A 20,642-nucleotide genomic window follows, 5' to 3' on the forward strand; every position below is an offset into this window, starting at 1 on the left:
ACAGTCTGGCATGGTGACTCACGCCTTTAATCCCGGGAAGTGATAGCAGGAAGCAGAAAGGTATGTAAGGCATGAAAACCAGGAACTAGAGCCTGGTCAAGCTTTTAGGCTTTTGAGCAGCAGTTCAGCTGAGATCCATTTGGATGAGGATTCAGAGGCTTCCAGTCTGAGGAAACAGGATCAGCTGAGGAACTGGCAAGGTGAGGAAGCTGTGGCTTGTTCTGCTTCTCTGATCTTCTAGCTTTCACCCCAATACCTGGCTTCAGGTTTGTTTTTATTAATAAGACCTTCTAAGATTCATGCTACAATCAGGCTGTATAAGGCATTAAGTGCTTCACAGGGCTTTTGGAGGAGGGGGCTAGCACACCACCCAGTAGAGATGACCAGCTTCAATGGCACCACAATGCCTGGCTTTGGATTGTCCTCTCTACCCCCACAACTGCACACATTTCTTTGATGTGCTGCTTATGGGGCTTCAGTTGTGTGACTTAGCTCCAGATGTGTTATTTCATTTGAAATAACTGAAGAAAATCCAGCCAACTTGTTGGAAAATGGGGAAATATCTTTATAGCCTTTAATATCATTACTGACACTCTTTGATGTTATACTAAAGTTCAACAAGTGGCCATTTCTTAAAGGCTTACTGAAATGAGCAATCTGGAATGATATCCAGGAACTGTGTGCTTGGGGCTGGGAGAGATGGCTCAACAGACTGGCTGCTCTTGTAAAGACCCAGCTTCAGCTCCTGACACACACATCAGGCATTCACAACTGTGACTGGAGTTCCAGAGGATCCTATGCCCTCTTCTAGCCTCTGAGAGTTCTGTACATGCTTGGTGCCCACGGAGACAAGCAGGTACCCACACGTACACATAAATAAAAAAGAATTAAATAATAATTTTTAGTAATTAAAAACAACTTTAGGTACTCTAGTGTACCGAAGCCCATTAGACTCTCATGCACTTCAAATGATCCTATGTTACATGATCTGTAACATAGCACACAGGTTACGTGCACACTACGAGCTTGCTAGGTTATACACAGCTTCCAGAAGCTGGCCCATTCCAACATGTGCATCAACAAGTCACATGTGTTACTACCACCACAAATCCTTCCAGAGAAGTCTTTTTAGACTGGAAGCGTCTCAGCTCTCATGGTGGCAGAATCGAGTGTCTAAACTTGAACCTTTCAACTGAAAGCTCTGGTTTTATGACTGACAAACCAATCCTGTTTCCTGCTTTCCTCTAAATGTTCTACAGGACAACTCATTCCTTTCATTCAATTTGAGAACACTTCTTCAAGACCCCAAGTTTTGAGCAATTAGAGTCTGTCTGTCTAGTAGTATTCTTGCAAGCAAAAATGTATTCCAGGAAAAGAAAAGAGAAAGAATCCAGCAAAGATCATAACTATGTGTAATTTTCCTTATGACAACCATCCCAAGCTGCCCCAAATGCTGCATGCCAATGGGTATTTCCAGATTGGAAAATTAAATGCCCTCAATTCTTTCATCAAGGGCATTACTAAGTGGAATTGTGCTTTTAAAAGATAATTCTAGAGCTAGTAAGGCGGCTCAGTGGGTAAAGGCACTTGAAGGCAAGTCCGAGGACATGAGTTCAATCCCCAGGACCGATGTCACAGAATGAGAAGACCCATTTCTGTGATTTGTCCTCCGACCTCCACCTGCACGTTGTCAGAGCATATTCCAAATGTGTGATGAATAATATCCTTACTGGCATAATTACTGCTTTGATTCACGCTTAGGGAAAAAAAAAAGCTAGCAGCTCTACCTTCTATTTCCTCTGCAGCGTCAGAACAAATGTCAACACAGCCAAAGGGGCTAACAGGGTCTAAGAATGCTGGGAAAGCAGAGTTGTGTTGGTTTTGCTGTTACTGCTGCCTGTTTTATATTGCTGCAGCTGTAGCATGGGGCCCTGCGTGCGCTGCACAAGCCCTCTACCGCTGAGCCGCATCCCCAAGCCCATGGCAACAGCTTTGACATCATAAGCCTAGTGACAGGGTCCTGAGAAACCAAAACCTAAGCAATTCAAGAAGAGCCAGCAGAAAAACATGCTGGCAGGGAGACGAATAGTAAGGAATCTTGAGAAAGCAAGAAATGCCACTGCATTCCCAGGGGTGGGCGGTGTCTTGCACCTCAAGACTTCTCCAATGATGTCACTCTAAATTACGTACATGTACCACTTGAATTGTAAACACTAATAGAAACATATTTTTAAATGCAAGTTTCATAAGCAACAAACTTTCTCCCAAGACACGATTCACCGCCTCAGCTGTTCAAGGGCTAGAACAGCTGTGCCAGAGACTCAACATGAGCTTGACATCTCAGGTCATTTTTAGGTTGGTGTCCTGTAAGCTCCAGCTGTCTGCCGGTCAAGTCTAGAGATGAAGGTAGCTGACTTATAACTCACTCCCGCTCTGCTGGAGGCCTGTGTCTAGTCTGCATGTCAATGTGCACATCGGAAGATGGACTTTTCTGTGAGTGGACCCAGTACACACTCACTGATTATTAAGCAGCAGAGAGAGAAAGGATGACACTCTGAGGAGGAAGGTGACTTACTGGCTGCAATGATGGCCTTAGAGGTGGACACTCCCACCCCAGAACACTGTCTTTTTTTTAACCAATACTCAAGACCCCAGAGTCAATCGTGGGGGATAGGCATGTGGACAGAGGCTCAGACTTTCTGTTGTGTCGCAGTGACTTCTTAAAATATGTCTTGGTATGTTGGAGGCTCAAAAACAACCTGTTGGCTGGATATCCTCACTCACACAACATATACAGACTCAGAGTGGCATTCCTAACTGGAATTCAGTCCTGGGAGAGTTGAATTGCAAGGTCAGCTCCCTCACAGAACAGAGGGGGTAGGCAGCCAGCCCCACCTCCCCACAGGCATCTTCTTCCCACTGTGACTCAGCTTCCCTTCCCTCTGGGGACAGCTGGAAGCAGATGTGGAAGGATAGAGCTCCACAGTCAGGCTCCTGTTTGTGGGGGAAAGCTGTGGGGCCAGATTAATTACCATAGTCATTATCTTGGCACTTTTCAAACACGGTGATAAATGCTAACAGCATCATATGTGCAAGATGAAAGGAGAAAAAGAGCAATTCTGGGCGAATTAGGACTGTGACATCAATGTGACTAAGCATTTAACATGGCCGGCTGTTTCTTCAGCAATTAAAAGTGCATCGCTCCCCTTCAGTCTCGCTCTCCATCAGGCGAACATATTTTCAATGTGAGCTATTTATCCGACTGCTACTCATTCAAAAAACATTGTTGATACAAATTTTTTTAAATGATTATGTAAATCTTCTGCTTGGAAAAATTTTTCTTTTCCAAACTACAATGAAACTACTGATGTGTTCCTATCAGAGAGCCTTTCTCCAGAAGAAGATCAATCCTCACCAAATAACTACAGTGAAGACAGTGTCAGGACAGTCCCCAGGTCAGAAATGGACTCAGGAGAGCACACACATAAAACAAACAAATAAGTAAAAACAAACACAGGAAGAAAGCTAATACCTCGGCTTTTCATGATTTAAAGGGAAGGCATGGATCTCAGGACCTTTGAATTACAGACTGGCCCGCCAAATGAGAATCATACTAGATAAGAGTTGCTGGGTACAGCTGAGCACTCCTGGCATGTCCTGGGAGGACAGCCAGAGATGGGAGAGGGGCATTAGAGGGGGTGGAAAACGTCCCCCTTGATGCTCTCCCATCCTGCCAAATTCCACAACTTCCACAGCTATCCAGTCCACACTAGCATGCAGGTAAGGGAGGCAGAACATAGCTTTAAAGATGGAGTACAGCCTGAACTGGATACTATGGCCTCAAGACTACAGTGATGATTTCTTTCTAAGATTACTGCTCATATCCATAAAGTCACTTAACACATGGCTTGTAACCAGTATTAAAAGCATGTTTTCCAGATTGTTCAGTGGAATTCACACCAGGCTCTCCAATATCATAGCTGTGCTTTGCCCGTTGACAATGAGCCAAGACTCTTGAAGACAGGGACTCAGTGTGACTCATCTTTGTGTCCCCAGATCTGAACAGGTACCTAGTGTTTTGTGGGTGTGAAATACTGAAGGAAATGATGTGCTGAATTCAGTCTTCAAGAGCCCCATTTTTTCTTCTCTCGGCACCAGAGACTGACAAAATAAGCAGGGAGCTTACCATAGTCAGATAACCGGGTTGTTCATTGCCTAGCTTGTCAACAGATGGCTTGAAGAATGAGCTCGTTTCCAGGAAGACAATGCAGGTGGGATCTTGAAGCCAGGTCAGCAGGACACCATAGCCTTTGCTGTATTTACTGATGACACACAGCAAATGTGGGCCTTGGAGGGCAGCATAAACCACACCATCAGGGTCAGGGGTCAGAGTTCTCTGAAGGAGCAACTGAGCCCGGCAGCAGGAATTCCTGGCGCCAGGTTCCACAAGTTGCGATATCCCCATCGTTCAGCAGCGTCTAGGCTATGGTCTCTGTTCACTATCAGGAGCAAGGAATCACTCTGCCATCCCTAAAAGATCACTGACATAAGTGCAAACACACACACACACACACACACACACACACACACACACACACACACACACAGAAGAAACGCAATTTCCCCTTTCCCTCTTGGATTTCCCATACCAAAACACACCTGAGGTAGTGTTTGCCCACCTCAGGTGTCTGAAGTTAGTCCTTTGTGTCCCCACAGTAACTGGCTCGCCAAATGATTGCTGAATGGATGGATGGATGTGCAAGGCTGTGTGGTGAGGTCACAGAATAGCAACAGTACTTCTTAGCTGTCAGTTCTGGTGTGAGGTGACTGACAGTGCATTGCACATAACAACCAGACCCAGAACATGGTTTCCAGAGCTCCTCAGGGCCTCCTTTGTCCAACTAGGAAGACCTGAATTCCAGAACCATCTTTACAGCTTTCTCTTGCATGCCTAGGCTCATGTGTGCCCTTCTCCAACACACAAGGAAGCCCCACTCCTAACTAGAGCCTCAGGCACATCTGTCTCCAGACCAGAGGAGTAAGCAAGAGCTCACGTGTTCTCACGCGGCTGAACATGAGCCCACTGGCGTGAGTCTCCTATGTCCCCTGCATTTGTGAATGGCCCAGCACCTGTTCCACAGCCAGCAGACACAGGCTAGGGTCACTGTCCTCATTTCTCCTCTCCTTACCCCTCCACAATCAACCCTCAAGGTCTCTGGCTTCTTCTTAAATATCCGTGGTACCCATAAGCCTCTGTGACTATCATCCTCCCAAATCCATAATCGGTTCTTCCCTCTCTGTGTCTGCTCAAACGATGTGCTCCCCTGGACCCACTGAGTCACACCTACCTGCCCACTTCACATCACCCAGCTACCAGGAGCCTTGCACATAGTACTAAGGGGAAAGTCCATGATTTGCTGTTCGTAAGTGTTCTGCCTTCCCGTGGGCATCTTTCCCAGCTCCCAGCATCCCATTCTCACGACGACGACTGCCCGTGTTTACAGACTGCTCTTATCTCCATCTCCTTGAACCCTTGCCCCAGATCTGCTTCTTAGTCTGGGGTCAAGCACAATTTGTCCACAATGTTTACAAGGAGATTACACTAGAAACTTACACACCTTGGGAGATATTTATTGACTATAGACCAGTTAGCCCCCCATGCTGCATTGGCTCCGTTTCCGTTTACTTTACAGCTGCTTTGGAGAGGCAAAGGGTTTTGCGGTGTTTAAATGAGGACCCTCTTTTACTTCCCGTTTTCTTTTTGGCCAGATCTTTCAGATGAGTTCCTAACAGCAAATAAGAAAAATAACCCATTTTCATTGGTGACTCTTTTACCTATCACCGACTCGTCTTCAGAGCTAGAAGTAAACTGTCCATAGCACTCAAACAGTAGGGGTGAGGTGAGGGAGAGGGTGGGCCAATGCAAGCCTAGGCCAGTAGCCCGGCAGCCATCATGGTTGTGTGCTTCAATGCAAAGCAAGGAAGGAGAGGGGAAGGGAGGCCAAGGGCTAGGCAGCCAAAAAGGAATGATTCTACACAGCGCTTCCTTAACGCTTTCAGTCGGCAAAACCAGAGCCTGCACCAAGCTGGTAACTAACAGGAAACTTACCTCACTGTTCGTGCAGAAATGTGGCCCTCCCCCTCTCCCTTCCCCACCCCTTCTGTGTGGTTACGGGTATCGAACCCAGGATCCCTCTGCCATGAGCCTACACCACCAGATCCTTTGTCCCCCCCCTTCCTATTTTGAGACAGGGTCTCAGCTAAATGTTTGCTGACCAAAGTCTGGGGCATCCAGAAATGTATCCTTCCCCTGTGCAGGTAGCATTCCTTTGTGTTAGTTCATCGTTCATCTTTTTATAATCTGCTTACTCAGGACTGCCATGAAGCCTGTGGGGTGATGCCCACAGGAAGCACTCCCCTCATAGAACAGCGTGTCTACTAGATAGCATACTGCATGTGTATGTTGGCTCTAGTTCTTATTTTCTTATTACTGTGGTGCTAAATTAATGACATTTAAAGATGGCTGCCAAGTTGAAAGACGGTGAACAAAACTGAGTATAGGAGTTGGAACTGTGAAATGCTGGATGCTCAGAGAGGCCCGTATGGGCTGACAAAGCCAGGAGAAGAATGCGACTTCACCTTGGAGCAGCTGAGAAAGCTGTCCCGGCTTGTAACAACAGCAGCAGAGAGGACCGAAGCACTGAGACTTTGGAGCTTTGCCCTCTCTTTATTGTCTCCCGGGTTTTCTCGGAGGGAAGGCTGTGCAAGAGACAAAACACAGGCCAAGTTTGAGCCATTTATCAGCGAATGGTGAATCAGCTCCTCCCTCAAGTAGAGCTGGAGCCTTTGGCCTACAATGGTGGGACTTCTAAACGACTCTTAACTACAGCACAGCCATGTTGTCCTGTTTTCTTCAGAAATCACCAGTAGCCACCTTTCTGCTCATTACTTAATTGTGCACAAAGATTCTCATTCCAGTACCAATCTCTCTCTTACCCATAATGGGCTCAATAAAGAGACTGCCACTTCCAAACTGCCAGCTTCTCATAAACTATGATTGAGCACTGTTCTGCTTTAATAGTACCTGGACAGAGAAGGCCACCTATCCTGATAGCAGCCATTAATGCTTACAATACCCAATCCCATCAAAATGCTGTTCAGATGAGAAAGTACAGGCTGTCTTCAGAGGAAAACCCGTGTCTTCCACAAAAGGTCTGAGATGGCCTCAGTGGCCTTTGAAGTGGGCAGCCACTGAATCTCCAAGCCTTGGAACGGCTCTGCAGAGAGCCTGCGTTCAAGAGACTAACCACAAAGCCACTGCTAAAAACAGCTCGGGCCTGCGCAGATGAGCAACGCTTCGGTTTCTATCGTTTCTGCTGCTGCTCTTCAGAGGTGAGTTGCTTGCTTCCCATATCTCCTCCTGGTCCCTGAGTACGCTGCTGAAGGAAGGCAGAGAGCTGCACTCAGCCAGCAGTCTGTGCCACTGATTCCCTACAAGTCCTCAGTGAAGGACCGTCATCTCTCTATAGATCCGACACAGGATAGAGAAACAGCTGCAGCAAGAGCCAGGGAAATTTTTCTCATTCTCATTTGCAATCTTCCCAACAGTCTTAGGAGACTGATATTATTAAACTCACTCTGCAGACAAGGAAACAGGCTTTGGACAGTCAGGTTGTTCTCCAAATCTCCCAAATGGCCAAGAGGCATATGAAAAGATGTTCAACACCGCTAGTCAGCGGGAATGAGTTCCTACTTTGCACCTGTTGGGATGGACACCATTAGAAAAGACAAAGGTGGGGCTGAGGAGATGTCTCAGTCAGTTAAAAGCTTCCTGGACACGCATGATGACCTTAGTTTGATACCCAGCACCCACATAAAAGCTGGGTACAGTAGCCTATCCCTGAAATCCCAGCTCTGAGAAAACAGAAACAGGAGGGTCCCTGGGTTTGCTATCTGGCACTCTATCTGAATTGCAAGATTTGTGTTCAGGGAGAGAGACCTTGTCTTGGGGAAGACATCAATTTTTGGCCTCCACACACACATACACACATCTGCAGTCATGCCTGCATACACAAGTGCACATGCACACACACACACACACACACACACACACACACACACACACACACACACTAAAAAATAATTAAAGAAAAAAGTATTAGAGAGATGTAGGAGACACTAGAACCAGTATATATCATTGACAGGAATGTAAGATGGTGAAGTTGCTATAGGACATGGGGGTGAGTGGCAGACCCCCCCCCACAAATTACCAATGGAATTATCGTAGGAGCTGGCAATTCTGCACATACACCCAAAAGAACGGAAAGCCGCGTCTGAGAGAAAACTAAACATCCGTGCACACAGCAGCATTGTTAATAGAACCGGAGGGTTTTCCGATACCCAGTTTCCACTGGTGGATGAATGGATTAGCTGGAGATGGGATATACACAGGACACTATGTCGCCTTTAACAGAACGGAGACGCCAGGGCTTGAGAAACAGCTCAGCGGTCAAGAACACTTGCTGTTCTTCCAGGTTCCGGGTCCCAGTCCCAGCACCCACATAGTGGTTCACAACCCGTAACTCTAGTTTCAGGGGATCCAGTGCCCCCTTCTGGCCTCTGTGAGTACCAGACACACACCTGGTGTACAAACATACATGCAGACAAAATACTCATCCATGTGAAAAAAATAATAATAACCTTTTAAAAGATTTTAAGGAAATATGATGATGTGTGGCTCAACACAAATGAACCTCAAGGAAATTCGCAGTGAAGTAAGCTAGTCGCAATGGACCCAACACTCTGTGAGTGTGCTTATCAGTGTATGCATAGAGTATTAGCATATGCATAGAGTATTAGCATATGCACAGAATATTAGCATGTGTGTGAAATATTAGCATATGTGTGAAATATTAGCATATGCATAAATAGGCAAATTCAGAGAGACAAGGTAGAGTGACAGCAGCTGAGGATTAGGGGAGGAAGGTTTGTACTGTTCTTCAAAAAAAATAAAATGCTGAATTGTGAGATATCTATATGTGCATATATTATATATCTGTTACATATATATACAAATTTAGTGTATATATACACACATGTTAGAAAAAAGCCAGCACAACAAATATTGTTCAGATCATAGAGAAGCGAGCCAGAGTGTACACACTGATCTAGCTGCCTTCCCCACGGCAGTCAAACAGAGCTGTCTCCCTAGAAGGTTCTAACAACAAGGTCTTTTCCCCAAAGACATGTGTTGGGAAAGTCAATTTAAACATACAGCACTCTGTCATGCCTTGATCTCCTTATTGACGACAGAAGGATCCTGTTTCCTCTCACTTCTCTTAGGAAACTAAAGCATTTTGACATGATTCCATTAAGTCTATTAAGCCCACCTCTTAGGTGAGCTAACACTCATCACACTAGGTGGCGGCATTGCTCACCGACCTCTCATTTTGGGGGCCCATCTGTGTTCCCCTTTCTCCCCTCCAGCCTCCCCACCTTGCAGTGAGGAAAAGCAGCACAAAGCATTTATTTCCACACTCTTGTGCAGAGTGACACAAGTCAAACCTTGGAAATTCTAGGCGCACAGCATCACCCCAAAGCAATCCTACCAGGAGTGTGTGCTTGGGACATCTGTGGAGTCAACCCAAGCGGGCGGGCTCCTTTCACAACAGCGGTAGAAGAATGCGCAGGAGTATGGGAGACCTGCATGGGAGTCCATCTCCGCCATATCCAAGTCCTAGGCAGGCGACCTTGGGCAGGTCACTTGACACATCGGATTCACAAGGGCGTGTCTGCTTCCCGTGATTTTGCTGGAACCAAAGTGAGTATATGAACAAGCAAATGGGCTTGTTCTTCCATGCTACCCCGCTCTTCTCTGCCGGGTCCACAGTGGGAGCCAGCCCTGCTACGATGAAGGAAGCTATCATGGACCGGATTGGACCTGTCACTAGACCAGTTCTGGTGGCAGCCACTGGTGCAGTTCTGGCTGCTTTTCATAAGGTTTCCCCTCCCCCACAGTGTCTCCATCATTTCCAGGCTCTCACCTAAGCTACGCAAAAGATGGGTTAACTCTTTGAGGCTAAGGGTGCTATAGTTAAGACACCGAATAGTCTCCCCAACTCCCAAGAGGTGCCTAATATAATTTCTAAACACCCAAATTACTCCCTGGGAGTGACTTAGGCATATGAAATACATGACTCATTAGTTAATCCTCACAAATATCTTCCTAAGACAGAGTCAGGCTAATTTGTCATGCTAAAGACTGTTAGCACAGTCCCATCGCAATTTGATATTAATTAGCTGGATGTCCAGGGTGGGTAAAGTGGAAAGGAAACTGTACATCTCCAATTTATTGAAAACTCTAAATTATGAAATCCTGTTAAAAGAATATGTATATTTTATAAAATCATGTCAATTAGGAAAACAAGAAGAAAAGCCTTAAGCGTTCTGTCTCAAAGTGTATTTCTAATACGAGATTCATAAACCAGATCTGAATGCCTGGTTCTTTCAGAATTGGCTCCCAAATAATAGGGTGTTTATTCTTTTGGATTATTTTAAATCTGTGACCCTGTGGAGTTTAAATGATCCAAGTCTCTATGTGTATCCCTGGCCCCTCCTTAAAAAGGCTCTGAAATATGGGAGAAAGTTGGCCAAGGAGTCCCCCAGGACTTTATCAATTTGTCCACCAATGTCGGAATAGGATTGTTTCTATTTAAAATGTGACACTGTCATCTAAGATGTGACATGCTCTGTGGAAAGCTGGTTTCTGTGCAGAGAGGGCTGTGGTTTTGATACTGACTTTATGGTTTGAGTATTGTTTCTTCAGTTACCATGAGTTCTTTACTTAAAGGGCCACAGAGTCCATTCATCTCTGCCTGTGACTGGACTGAAGGAAGACAGAACTCTAGTTTCCAGAAATGTCATGGAGGCTACTGGGTGCCTCACCCAGGGCCATATCATCAAGGGACCTCATCACATACCATCTCCAGAACAACTGCAACTTTACTGAGGAGACAGTCTAAACCCTCAATAGTTAAGAGGCCCCATGGAGGCTGTACAGCAAACAGGGGTTTGCTTCTGTGTTGTGAGAGGTAAATCTAGTGTAACCCTACCCAGCTTCTCATCCTTCACTGTGTGACAATCCCTGATGCTTAGTACCCTCAGAGCACCAAGCGTTTCCTCCACTTAGCCAGTTCTCTGTGGATAATGCACATCTTGACTCTTTGCATCAGCTTGATAAAGAAGCGAAACGTTGGAGACAGATTGGAGAAGATGGCTGGAAGGAGAAGGGATGCAGAGCCTGTGTGCATGTCCACAGTCTCCCCTCTGATCACAGTCCTCACCCCTACCCCCAGCTTACACAGTACAGCAACACTCAGCTTTGCCCACAGCTAGCCTAGCTTAGTTGAGATCAGGGCAGGCAGGCCACAATAACCTCTACTGCTTATAGAGCGGGAACCCAGCTGGCCATACCTGTTCCTGCTCCTTTCAGAAGGGGAGAGAGTCCATGGCTACTTCATTTCCTCACCCCGACATCCCTTTCCAACCTGTCTATCACTCTATCGATCGTTACAGAGAACTTGCCCCAAATGTCCGTCCACTTGGCACCGCAGAATGCGACCTTACCTGGAAAGAGAGTCTTCATAGATATGATCAGTTAAGGATTGAGATGAGACCGTACTAGATTAGGAGGGCTTGAAGCCCACTGACTTGAGAGGACATAGGACACAAGACTATGTGGAACCAGGCAAAGATCTGGGGGGTGGGGGTGGGTAACAGCACAACAGGATCTAGAAGAGGCAAGGAATGCTTCCTCTGCTCGCCCTTAGCCTCAGACTCGAACCCCCAGACAAGAGATAAGCACTGTATGTTCTAAGCAACCTAATTAGCGACGATTTGTTATGACAACCCTAAAAAGCTAATACACTGCTCTTCCCTTTTTCATTCTCCAATGCATTTGGGGTCTAGAACATTCCCCCTAAAGTCATTTGCCAAAGACTTGGTCCTCATCTCATCACTACTGGGAGCTGGCACAATCCTTAAGAGGTGGAACCTTGGGAGAAGAAGTTAAGTCACTGACGACATGCCCTTGAGGATGACCTTGGGACCTCGGCATCTTCCTCTTCTGTTCTTTGTTTCCTGGCTATCATGAGGTGAGCAGCTTCCTCCACCACAAACGCCTCACCATTGCCCAGGGGCAGCAAGATCACAAGGTTGAGTAACCAGGAGCCAAAAACTCTGAAGCCATAAACCAAAACAAACTTCTCCCTATTAAAAAAAATTCTCTCCATTAGCATGCATGTGGAAGTCAGAGGACAATCTCGGGTGTCAGGCCTCATTTTCTACCTTATTTGAGACAGGGTCGCTTATTTGCCACTGTAAGCACCAGCATACTTCTGGGGATCTCCTGCCTCTAGTGCCCATCTCACTATAGCTGGATTATAGACATGCACTACCACATGCAACTTTGCATGTGTTCTGCAGACCTCAGGTCCTCATGTCTGTATGGCCCAGTGAGACATCTCCTAGCCCCTTTCTGCCTTCTAAGCCGCTTGTCCCAGGCATTTGGTCACAGTGGACTACTTTCCTACAGAAACTCATTGGTGCCTTCCATGAAGTATTTAGACCAGTAGTAGATGAATCACTCCTTAAACCCATGGTTCTTGGACTCAACATTCAAAGTATGGCCTGAGTCTCATCCTCAGACGTTCTCATTTTACTGGACTGCGGTATAAACAAGACTTTTAGAATTTCTTTTAAATCTCCCAAGGAATTCTAGTGTGTAGCCAAAAATTGAGAACTCTACTTTCTGTGGTGATATTGTGTTCCCCAAAATGTTGTGCACCCTAATAAACTTATCTGGGGTCAGAGAACAGAACAGCCACTAGATACAGAGGCTAGAAAATGGTGGCACTCAAACTTTAATCCTAGCCTTCTGGAGGCAGAGATCCATCCGGATCTCTGTGAGTTCAAGGCCACACTGGAAATAGCCAGGCATGATGACTCATGCCTTTAATCCCAGGAAGTGATGGCAGAAAGCAGAAAGGTATTAAGGTGTGAGGACAAGGAACTAGAGCTGGTTAAGCTTTCAGGCTTTTAGCAGCAGTTCAGTTGAATCCATTTGGATGAGGACTCAGAGGCTTCCAGTCTGAGGAAACAGGACCAGCTGAGGAATTGGCGAGGTGAGGTGGCTGTGGCTTGTTCTGCTTCTCTGATATTCCAGCTTTAACCCCAAAATCTGGCTCTGGGTTTGATTTTATTAATAAGAACTTTTAAGATTCATGCTACATCTTTCAAAGAAGCAAACTGGCCATTCCTCTGCTTCAGATCCCCAGTGCCTGTCTTCAATTTACTTAGTAACAACTGATGCGAGCCAATCCTTATGTTTGGGCCTACAGTTCCCAAAGGACTTTCAAATACATTTGATCTTCAAGATACCAGAAAAGGCAAGAATTACTTTCTGGGGAAGCCCTACGAGATCCTATTCTTTCGGTTCCAAAGGCCTGACAGAAAAGAGAAGCATCCTCCTGCGCATTCCAGCAAGGCTCTCCACCCCTAGTCTGCAATGGTCCCTGCAGTTTCAACACTCTGAAACACTAACACAATGGTCATCCCTGGATGCCAGTGGAGAGTGGCTGGGACCTGCTTGTCAGTATGAGTCTGTAACAATGGGGAAACTTGAGACGACTGAAGACAAACGGGGCAGTATCAGCAGCCTCTCGTTCTGTGGAGGCAGCCAAATGAAACAGTCCCACTTGATAGCAGCATGCTGGCCAACCCACTGGGTGAGGTAGTTCCTTGTGTGGGATGAAAAGCCCACATGCTTCATCACCCTGCAGGTCTGCAAACCTCATCTCACTTGCCCTTATCACGGCTGTTAGTTACCAAACGCTTTCAGGTGCTTCCTGGGGTCACTGAGACAAACCCACACTAACCCATTATCTTCACGTTCTGGAGAAGTCCAAGGCAACCTGAAGAACTGGTTCCTTCAGAGACTCCGAGGGAACATCTGTCTCCTCACCTCTTCCGGTTTCTACGATGTCTGTCTTCCTTGACCCGTGGCCCCTTCTCCATGGCCAAGGCCGTAGCATGGCATCTTTCCTGTCCTCCCTCTCTGGTTCTGCTCCTCCCATCTCACTCTCATCAGGACACTTGTGACCCCCTCCACGTCCACTTGGATAATCCCAGAAAATCTCCTTCATCATGTCCACAAAGTCCTACACGGGGTACCACAACCACAGACTGACCTGGACGGGAACAGCTCTCAGGGGCTTCCTCAGCCTACCACACAAAGTACGTCGCCTGATGTAAAGCATTGTTTAAGCTTCCTGATGCGCTTACGGAGCTCCTTTCTGACCAAGATCCTATCCATCATTCATAAGATGCACCCATTCCTTTGGATGTTCACCCTGGATATCACATCCTTGAGAAACATGCTGCACATAGCCAAATACACAAACACATTCTTTGTTCAGAGTTTACGGGTGGGTGGGTGGGTGGTGGAGGACCCATAAAGATAAAACATTCAATAGCCTTTCATCCATCTAAAAACTGTGGCCTTTGTGACACCAGAGTTTGTGACACTCTGAACCAAGGAGGAATCTGGATCAGACCTCCTCCTCCTCCTCCCATGGTGCAGGAGCCAGATGCCACCCCACAGCAACCTGAGATTATCAATCTTTCCTGTGGTCATTTACCATCATGAGAGTGAATCAGGCCGAAGCGGCTGTCATTCAAAGGAGATAATTTATAGATGAGTAGGAGAACTGTCCTCTCAGTGGCAAACTCATATTCTTTTAGTGTCAAAACCTGTACGGTCAAATGATGGCTGGTGATTTGTGCATATTTACAGTACACTGAGTGTCTGAAAGTCAACACAAGAAAGTCGGGCTTTGAAACGGCTTACCTCATCTTCTCCTATGAAATCAACTCTCAAAGATGAGAAATTGCATTTGTAGTTTGTGTATCCTTTCTGATGTAATCTCAGTGCCTCCTAAATTGCTCTTTTTCTTCCCTCTTGTGAGGCGGGAGCTTCACAAAGGACATAGGCTCCCTGTTGGAAGCCTGCCCTCATTTGTCATCTCTACTGCATCTGAGGTGCAGAAGGACAGCCTCCCCTTCAATAATATCTCCACGGGCTCAGGTTCCTGGGAGTGGAGGGCTACCCTGGACACTCATTAAACTCGAGCTGCTTCCCTGCTCAAGGAACACTTCTGGCTCTAGGCCAGAGGAAATCTGCTCCGCAGAGGGAGTGGGAGTATGGGTGAGCAGGGAGCTGCAGCTGGCTTTCAGGGCAGTCAACCATCTCTGACGAGCCGGCTAGACCGCGAACTACAGAATATTTACTGCAGGGAGATGTTCACAACAGGAGACACTCAGTCTGCCAGACTGGGAGTCCACGCCCCAGGGCATCAGGGTGACCTAGTCACAACACGTGGGATACTGATTCATAGCCAGACCCCAAATCTCTTTATCCCAGAGAGATTTCCTCTGGTCCCTTTAGTCATTACTCAGGGGAAATACATGAGTCGGTCAGCTCTGGAGTTGCCAATAAAATGTATCCAGGACAATTTCAAGATGAGAATTTGTACATATCATCTTTGAGTCTGATTTTAAGCCACAACAAGAGCAGAATTCAAAGTTCTTCCTCACAGTCTCAGAATGGCCAAGGATCACTCCACCTTTGTGCTCACTTGTCGACCTCGTGTTCAGTGTGCCTGGCCCCTCCCTCACTGTGAAGACCACCGGACAGGAATCTGGGTTTCCAGCCCAAGGAGGCAGCCCCACCCAACACCCAACACAGGGCCCACTCCATGACAAAAGGCTTTAAAAAAATAGTTCTTCTTGTACAAGAGACTCTCTTTCATCTGAGATGGGGTGGAAGAAAATGAGAATTGTCGTGAATATATTATAAAAGGAATATACCCATCGTCCTTAATCTTCCCTTCAGGCAACTTCCCTCTCGTGCATCTCCACCCCTGGGTATTTTATATTAAAGCTGTGGTCATGACTCTTTGTCCTGGTGTAGCAGCTGAGTCCAGATACTGGCTCTGACGATTTCTAGTGTGGAAGGCGAAATGTGAATTTTCTGTGTAACATGAGTGTACAAATAGCACTATCAGAGACATGGTAAAAATACCACCTGGGTTGAAGGCTGCTCAACCGGGCATGTGATTCATACTCACAGAACCTAAACTCTAATACTGATGCTCGTTAGAGACATTAGAATGCCTTCATAGAGTAAACATTCATCATTACAGAATATCATGTCAACATCAGACATCATATTTTACTTCTCTCTGTGGCGCTAAGTATTAAAAAGGAGGCCTTGGAGTGCTAAGCCAGGGAACTACTCTTTTGGCCCCAAAGATCATATTTGGGAAAAATACATAATAGCATGGAAAAATATGCCCAGACCGTCAAGAGAAAGTCAAAGCCCTGAGTCTCATGACAAGATTACAAATTGCGAGTGCATTTCTTGGAGAAAATATGGCTAAATAACTTATTTCTATGTGATGTAGGCTTTTGAAAATCGCAGTTAAACTTCATATAGTCTCTGTTTTATTTAAAAACAAAAAAACATTTTACTTCTTATAATTTAAAAAATATTTTAAATGCATTGTATATTTTTAAATGATAAACAATAAAAAAAAAAGCATACCATTCCATAATGAAGACATACTCTGTTCCTGACAGCTATGGTCCATGGCTGATTGCTCCCCCAGGGACCCATATGAGAAAGACTACCACAAGATGGTAGGATGTTTAAGAGGCGGGGCCTAATGCGAGGTCTTTTCGCCACTGGGGGCATGCTCTTGAGGCTTTGGGCTCCTCTCTCTCTTCATAGCATCGGAGGTTACAATATAGTTTGTCTCACCACAGGCCCCAAAGCTGTGAGGTTCTGATGGTTGATCCCCATTGTCAACACAACTGGGTTTGGAAACTCGTGAGAAACATACCTCTGGGCGTATCTGTGGGTTTACTTTCAGGTTAAATTAACTGAGGAGCCAAGACCAAGCCTGAACATGGTTATATAAAAGAGAAAGGCCAGAGGAGCACCAGGACTCCCCGCTCTGCTTCTGTTCTGTGGAGATGTGAGGAAGGAAGAAGTCTCAGCCCCATGCTATCATGGAGCTGCTCGCCTCCATACTTTCCCCACCAAAACGGAGCTAAAATAAAACTTCCTCTTTTCAGATATCCTGTCGGAGTGCTAAGGAAAGTAACTAATACAGAGGCCAGCTAATCAGAAACTGTAAGAGCAACTAACCTTTCTCTCCTCTAATGTCATCGTGTCCTCTATCTGTTATAATGACAGAATTCTATCACAGAGCCTGGGAAGACGGTCCAGTGGTTAAGAGCACTTGTTGCTCTTACAGAGGACCCAGGTTTGATTCCCAACATTCCCATGGGGGCTCACAACAGTCTGTAACTCTAGTTCTAGGAGATCTGGCATCCTTTTTTGGCTTCTGCTGGCACCAGGCACACACTCGCTACAAGAAACTCATAAACACAAAATTTAAAAAAAAAAAAAAAGACAGCTAACACAGAGCCCTAGGCAGTGACTCTCAAGACCAGGCTATGCAGCCTCCTTAAAGGCTTCCTTATTGGTTCCTTATCCTATTTATACAGTGTATAAATATATAGTTATATGATATAATGTGTATACGTAGATAAACCACACAGAACTTCATCTAAAAGTCAAATGGTTGCTCAGGCCCTGCATGTCAAAATAAGAATTTTGTTTTCTTTGCTGTTCTGGGTCTGAAAGGAAGCCGCATGTGGGAAATGCTGACGGGACACTGCACAGGGCGAGGCAGGAAGCCTGGAGGGAACATGGTGGACAATCTAGTGTTACTCCCCCACGGGCCGTGTAGTCAGAAGTCACTCACTTTTCCTAAGCATCATGCTCCTTGGTTATACACAGAAGGTCTAACCGTTTCCTCCTTGCCTTACAGGCCCACTGCAGGGTTAAATCAAATTATTTGGGGGAATGAGAAAGTACTCAGATTTTTATCAGCCACATTGAGTTAATTTTATGCTTCCCTGTATTTTTTGCCTCATGTCACAGAACTGCTCTGTGTACCCTCGCTCGGTTTGTTTTTCCTCTGGGCACCCGGGTGTGTTGGCTTTCCCAGTTTCTCCTGCAGGGGAGTGGCGCTAAAGCCCTGGATTCTTGGCAGTAGAATATCAATGGAAGCACTGTATATTCCCAGGCTAAGCCTCAGACCCACTATGGGGGCCTCGGCACCTCCCCCTCATTTCTTGGCTGGTTCCAGAAAGTCTATGGACGACTCTTGAGGCCCCTGAAAGATGGGGACACACTTGATGAAGGAAGTCCAAGTCACTATATAAGAGAAGGCTGCTCACCCCCTATGACACTGCACTGACAAGAAGTGACCTGAGGCGTTCAGGATTACCTGATATTCCAGTTACCTTCCTAACACTCCATGACTATGGCCACCTCTCCACATCAGTGACAGTCCCTACCCAGCAGACCCAGAGGACAGAGTACATGTGTTGATTCTGGCCCTCATCCAACAGAAAATTCCCCTAAGAAAAATCAGGAAAGATTATTTTTCCTATGTTTTGTTTGGTTTTTTATTTGGAGTTTTGTTGTTTTTTTTTTTTTTTTAGAGGGGTTTCATTATGTACCTCAGGCTGGCTTTGAAGTGTCTCTGTAGCCTAGGCTAGCCAGAAACTCTAGATTTTTATGTCTCCCTAGCATGGGGATGCGCTATCATATCTAGATCAGAACTCCGTTTTTTCCAGATCAGAGACCTGCTCTCTTACTTCCATAAAAAGAGGCCTGAGGGTAGTGTTCATTTCAGTGCCTAAAAAGAGAAAAGGAGAAAGGAGAAAACCACGGGGGTAGGGGAGAGGGGGGTTTCTGTGACCAGGTCCAACATAAAAGATGAGTCTCAGAGAGAAAAAAGTAAAAGTCTGCCAAGGGACAAGAGGTCCTCCACCCCATTCAGAAAGTATCGACAATGGGAACAGGAGGCCAACACAGGCCTTCATCTAAATTATTAGGGATGCCCTGCCTAACTCATCAATTGCTTTAAAGATTCTAATTTTAGGGAGCCACTGCAGTTTCGGGGTCAAAACACTCTCACCTGTCTGTCTTAATTTCTAAATTTCCTGTTATGAAGTACAATACCATAGCATATGCTGGACAACATAGTGTGTGTGTGTGTGTGTGTGTGTGTGTCTCCGTCCGTGTCTCCGTCCGTGTCCCTTTATTTAATCCTTACTACTGTGCCATCAATCCAAAGTGAGAGATTCGAACCTGGGGCAGGGCAATCCCTTTGTGCCAAGTTGTTTTTCTAGCATGTGTGCAGGTCAGGGTGTTTGGCCAGACTGAGCATTTCCAGGCCTTTGCTCTTATTCACTAGCCCACACAGTAAAGCTGGTGGCTAGGAGGCCCTTGGCGCTGCTCAAACGAACAACATCCCTCGGGGGTGGGGGCAGAGATATTAGCTAAGCAAGAAGCAATTAGGAATTGGGAGTTGACAGATAACTCTCTCAAAGCCTGCAGGCCTGACTGGAGCTCCTTGGTGAGAACTCTGCTTGCAAAAGGAGAAAGTAGGCATAGCCCACCGCTGCCTTGACTCTTAACTTCTAGAGAGAGATCTGGAATCTGTGTTCATTTCAATACCTGAGGAGGGAACCCCTGCATTTCCCTGCTTGTAGAGGGTGCTTACCTGGTAGGGGTACAGGGTAACCCCATTGGTTCTTGAAAGGGACCAGGTGCCATCCAGATACTGGTGAGCCTGAATAGCCACCGAGTTAAGGACGTTCCCATTGCTGGGACTGGTGGCCATCTGGAGGCTGACCTTGGCCTGGTGTGTCGGGGATCCACCCTTCTTGTCTGCGCCATTGCTGACCCCAAGGCTGTTGGGCTTGCCGCTGTGTTTGTTGACAAGGCCTGTGTAGGCAGAGGTGGCGTAGGGGGCAGGCACAAAGGCCCACTCCCTGGGCTGCTGGAGCCCACCCATGTGCCGGGACCCCACCAGGGTGGGGATGCTGGAGACCGGAGGGGGTGAACCCGGGGAGGCATCATAGTGCTCGCTGCCGGCTGCCTGCTCCAAGGTGAGCACCATTTGGATGGCTTCCTGCTTTAGCTGGTTCAGGTGTGTGGCACAAATGTCACAGCGGTTGTCTCGGTCATTCCATGACTTCCTGATGGTATTAGGGACCTGGAGTTTGTCGTGAATCACAGCAGAGAAAGCAGGGTCCTAGAGAACACACAAGCAGAAAAAAAGAACAGGATGTAACTCAGTACTAGTAAGTCTTGTTTAGATGTCTACAATCCAAGGGTTTGATGATTTGTTTGCACAGCATCCACCAGGAGGAAGTCAGACTAGGAAAAGCATCAGGTGGCAGACACATGCAAGAATCAGGTGATGAAAACTTGAAAGATGCTAAACAAAATACAACCTTTAAGAACCCCCACTGCTCAGTCAAAGGAGGTCATTTTTTACTCTCCTATGTCCACTAAAGAATTATGGACAACCTGCTCCCTCCCTGGTCCAGCATAGTGGGGGTGAGTGCACCATTCTGGGCAGCAGAGAGCTGCCAAGGGATGGAAGTGTCACTTGTGATGGGGAACAGAGAATCTATTCTGCTAAACTTTGGCCTCTGCC

At 46.4% G+C, this 20,642-nt stretch overlaps 1 protein-coding gene across 1 annotated transcript in view; it reads right to left on the bottom strand.

Annotated features, from left to right (window-relative positions):
- The window catches only part of Kif26b (kinesin family member 26B), a 422,280-nt gene that overhangs the window by 248,953 nt on the left and 152,685 nt on the right, over positions 1-20,642 (bottom strand). Inside the window, 1 exon segment of the mRNA XM_028865492.2 lies at positions 19,701-20,234. Coding sequence (XP_028721325.1) covers positions 19,701-20,234 — 534 coding nt within the window.

This window comes from Peromyscus leucopus, chromosome 15 (genome assembly GCF_004664715.2).
Source record: "Peromyscus leucopus breed LL Stock chromosome 15, UCI_PerLeu_2.1, whole genome shotgun sequence".
In the NCBI taxonomy this organism is placed as follows: Eukaryota; Metazoa; Chordata; class Mammalia; order Rodentia; family Cricetidae; genus Peromyscus; species Peromyscus leucopus.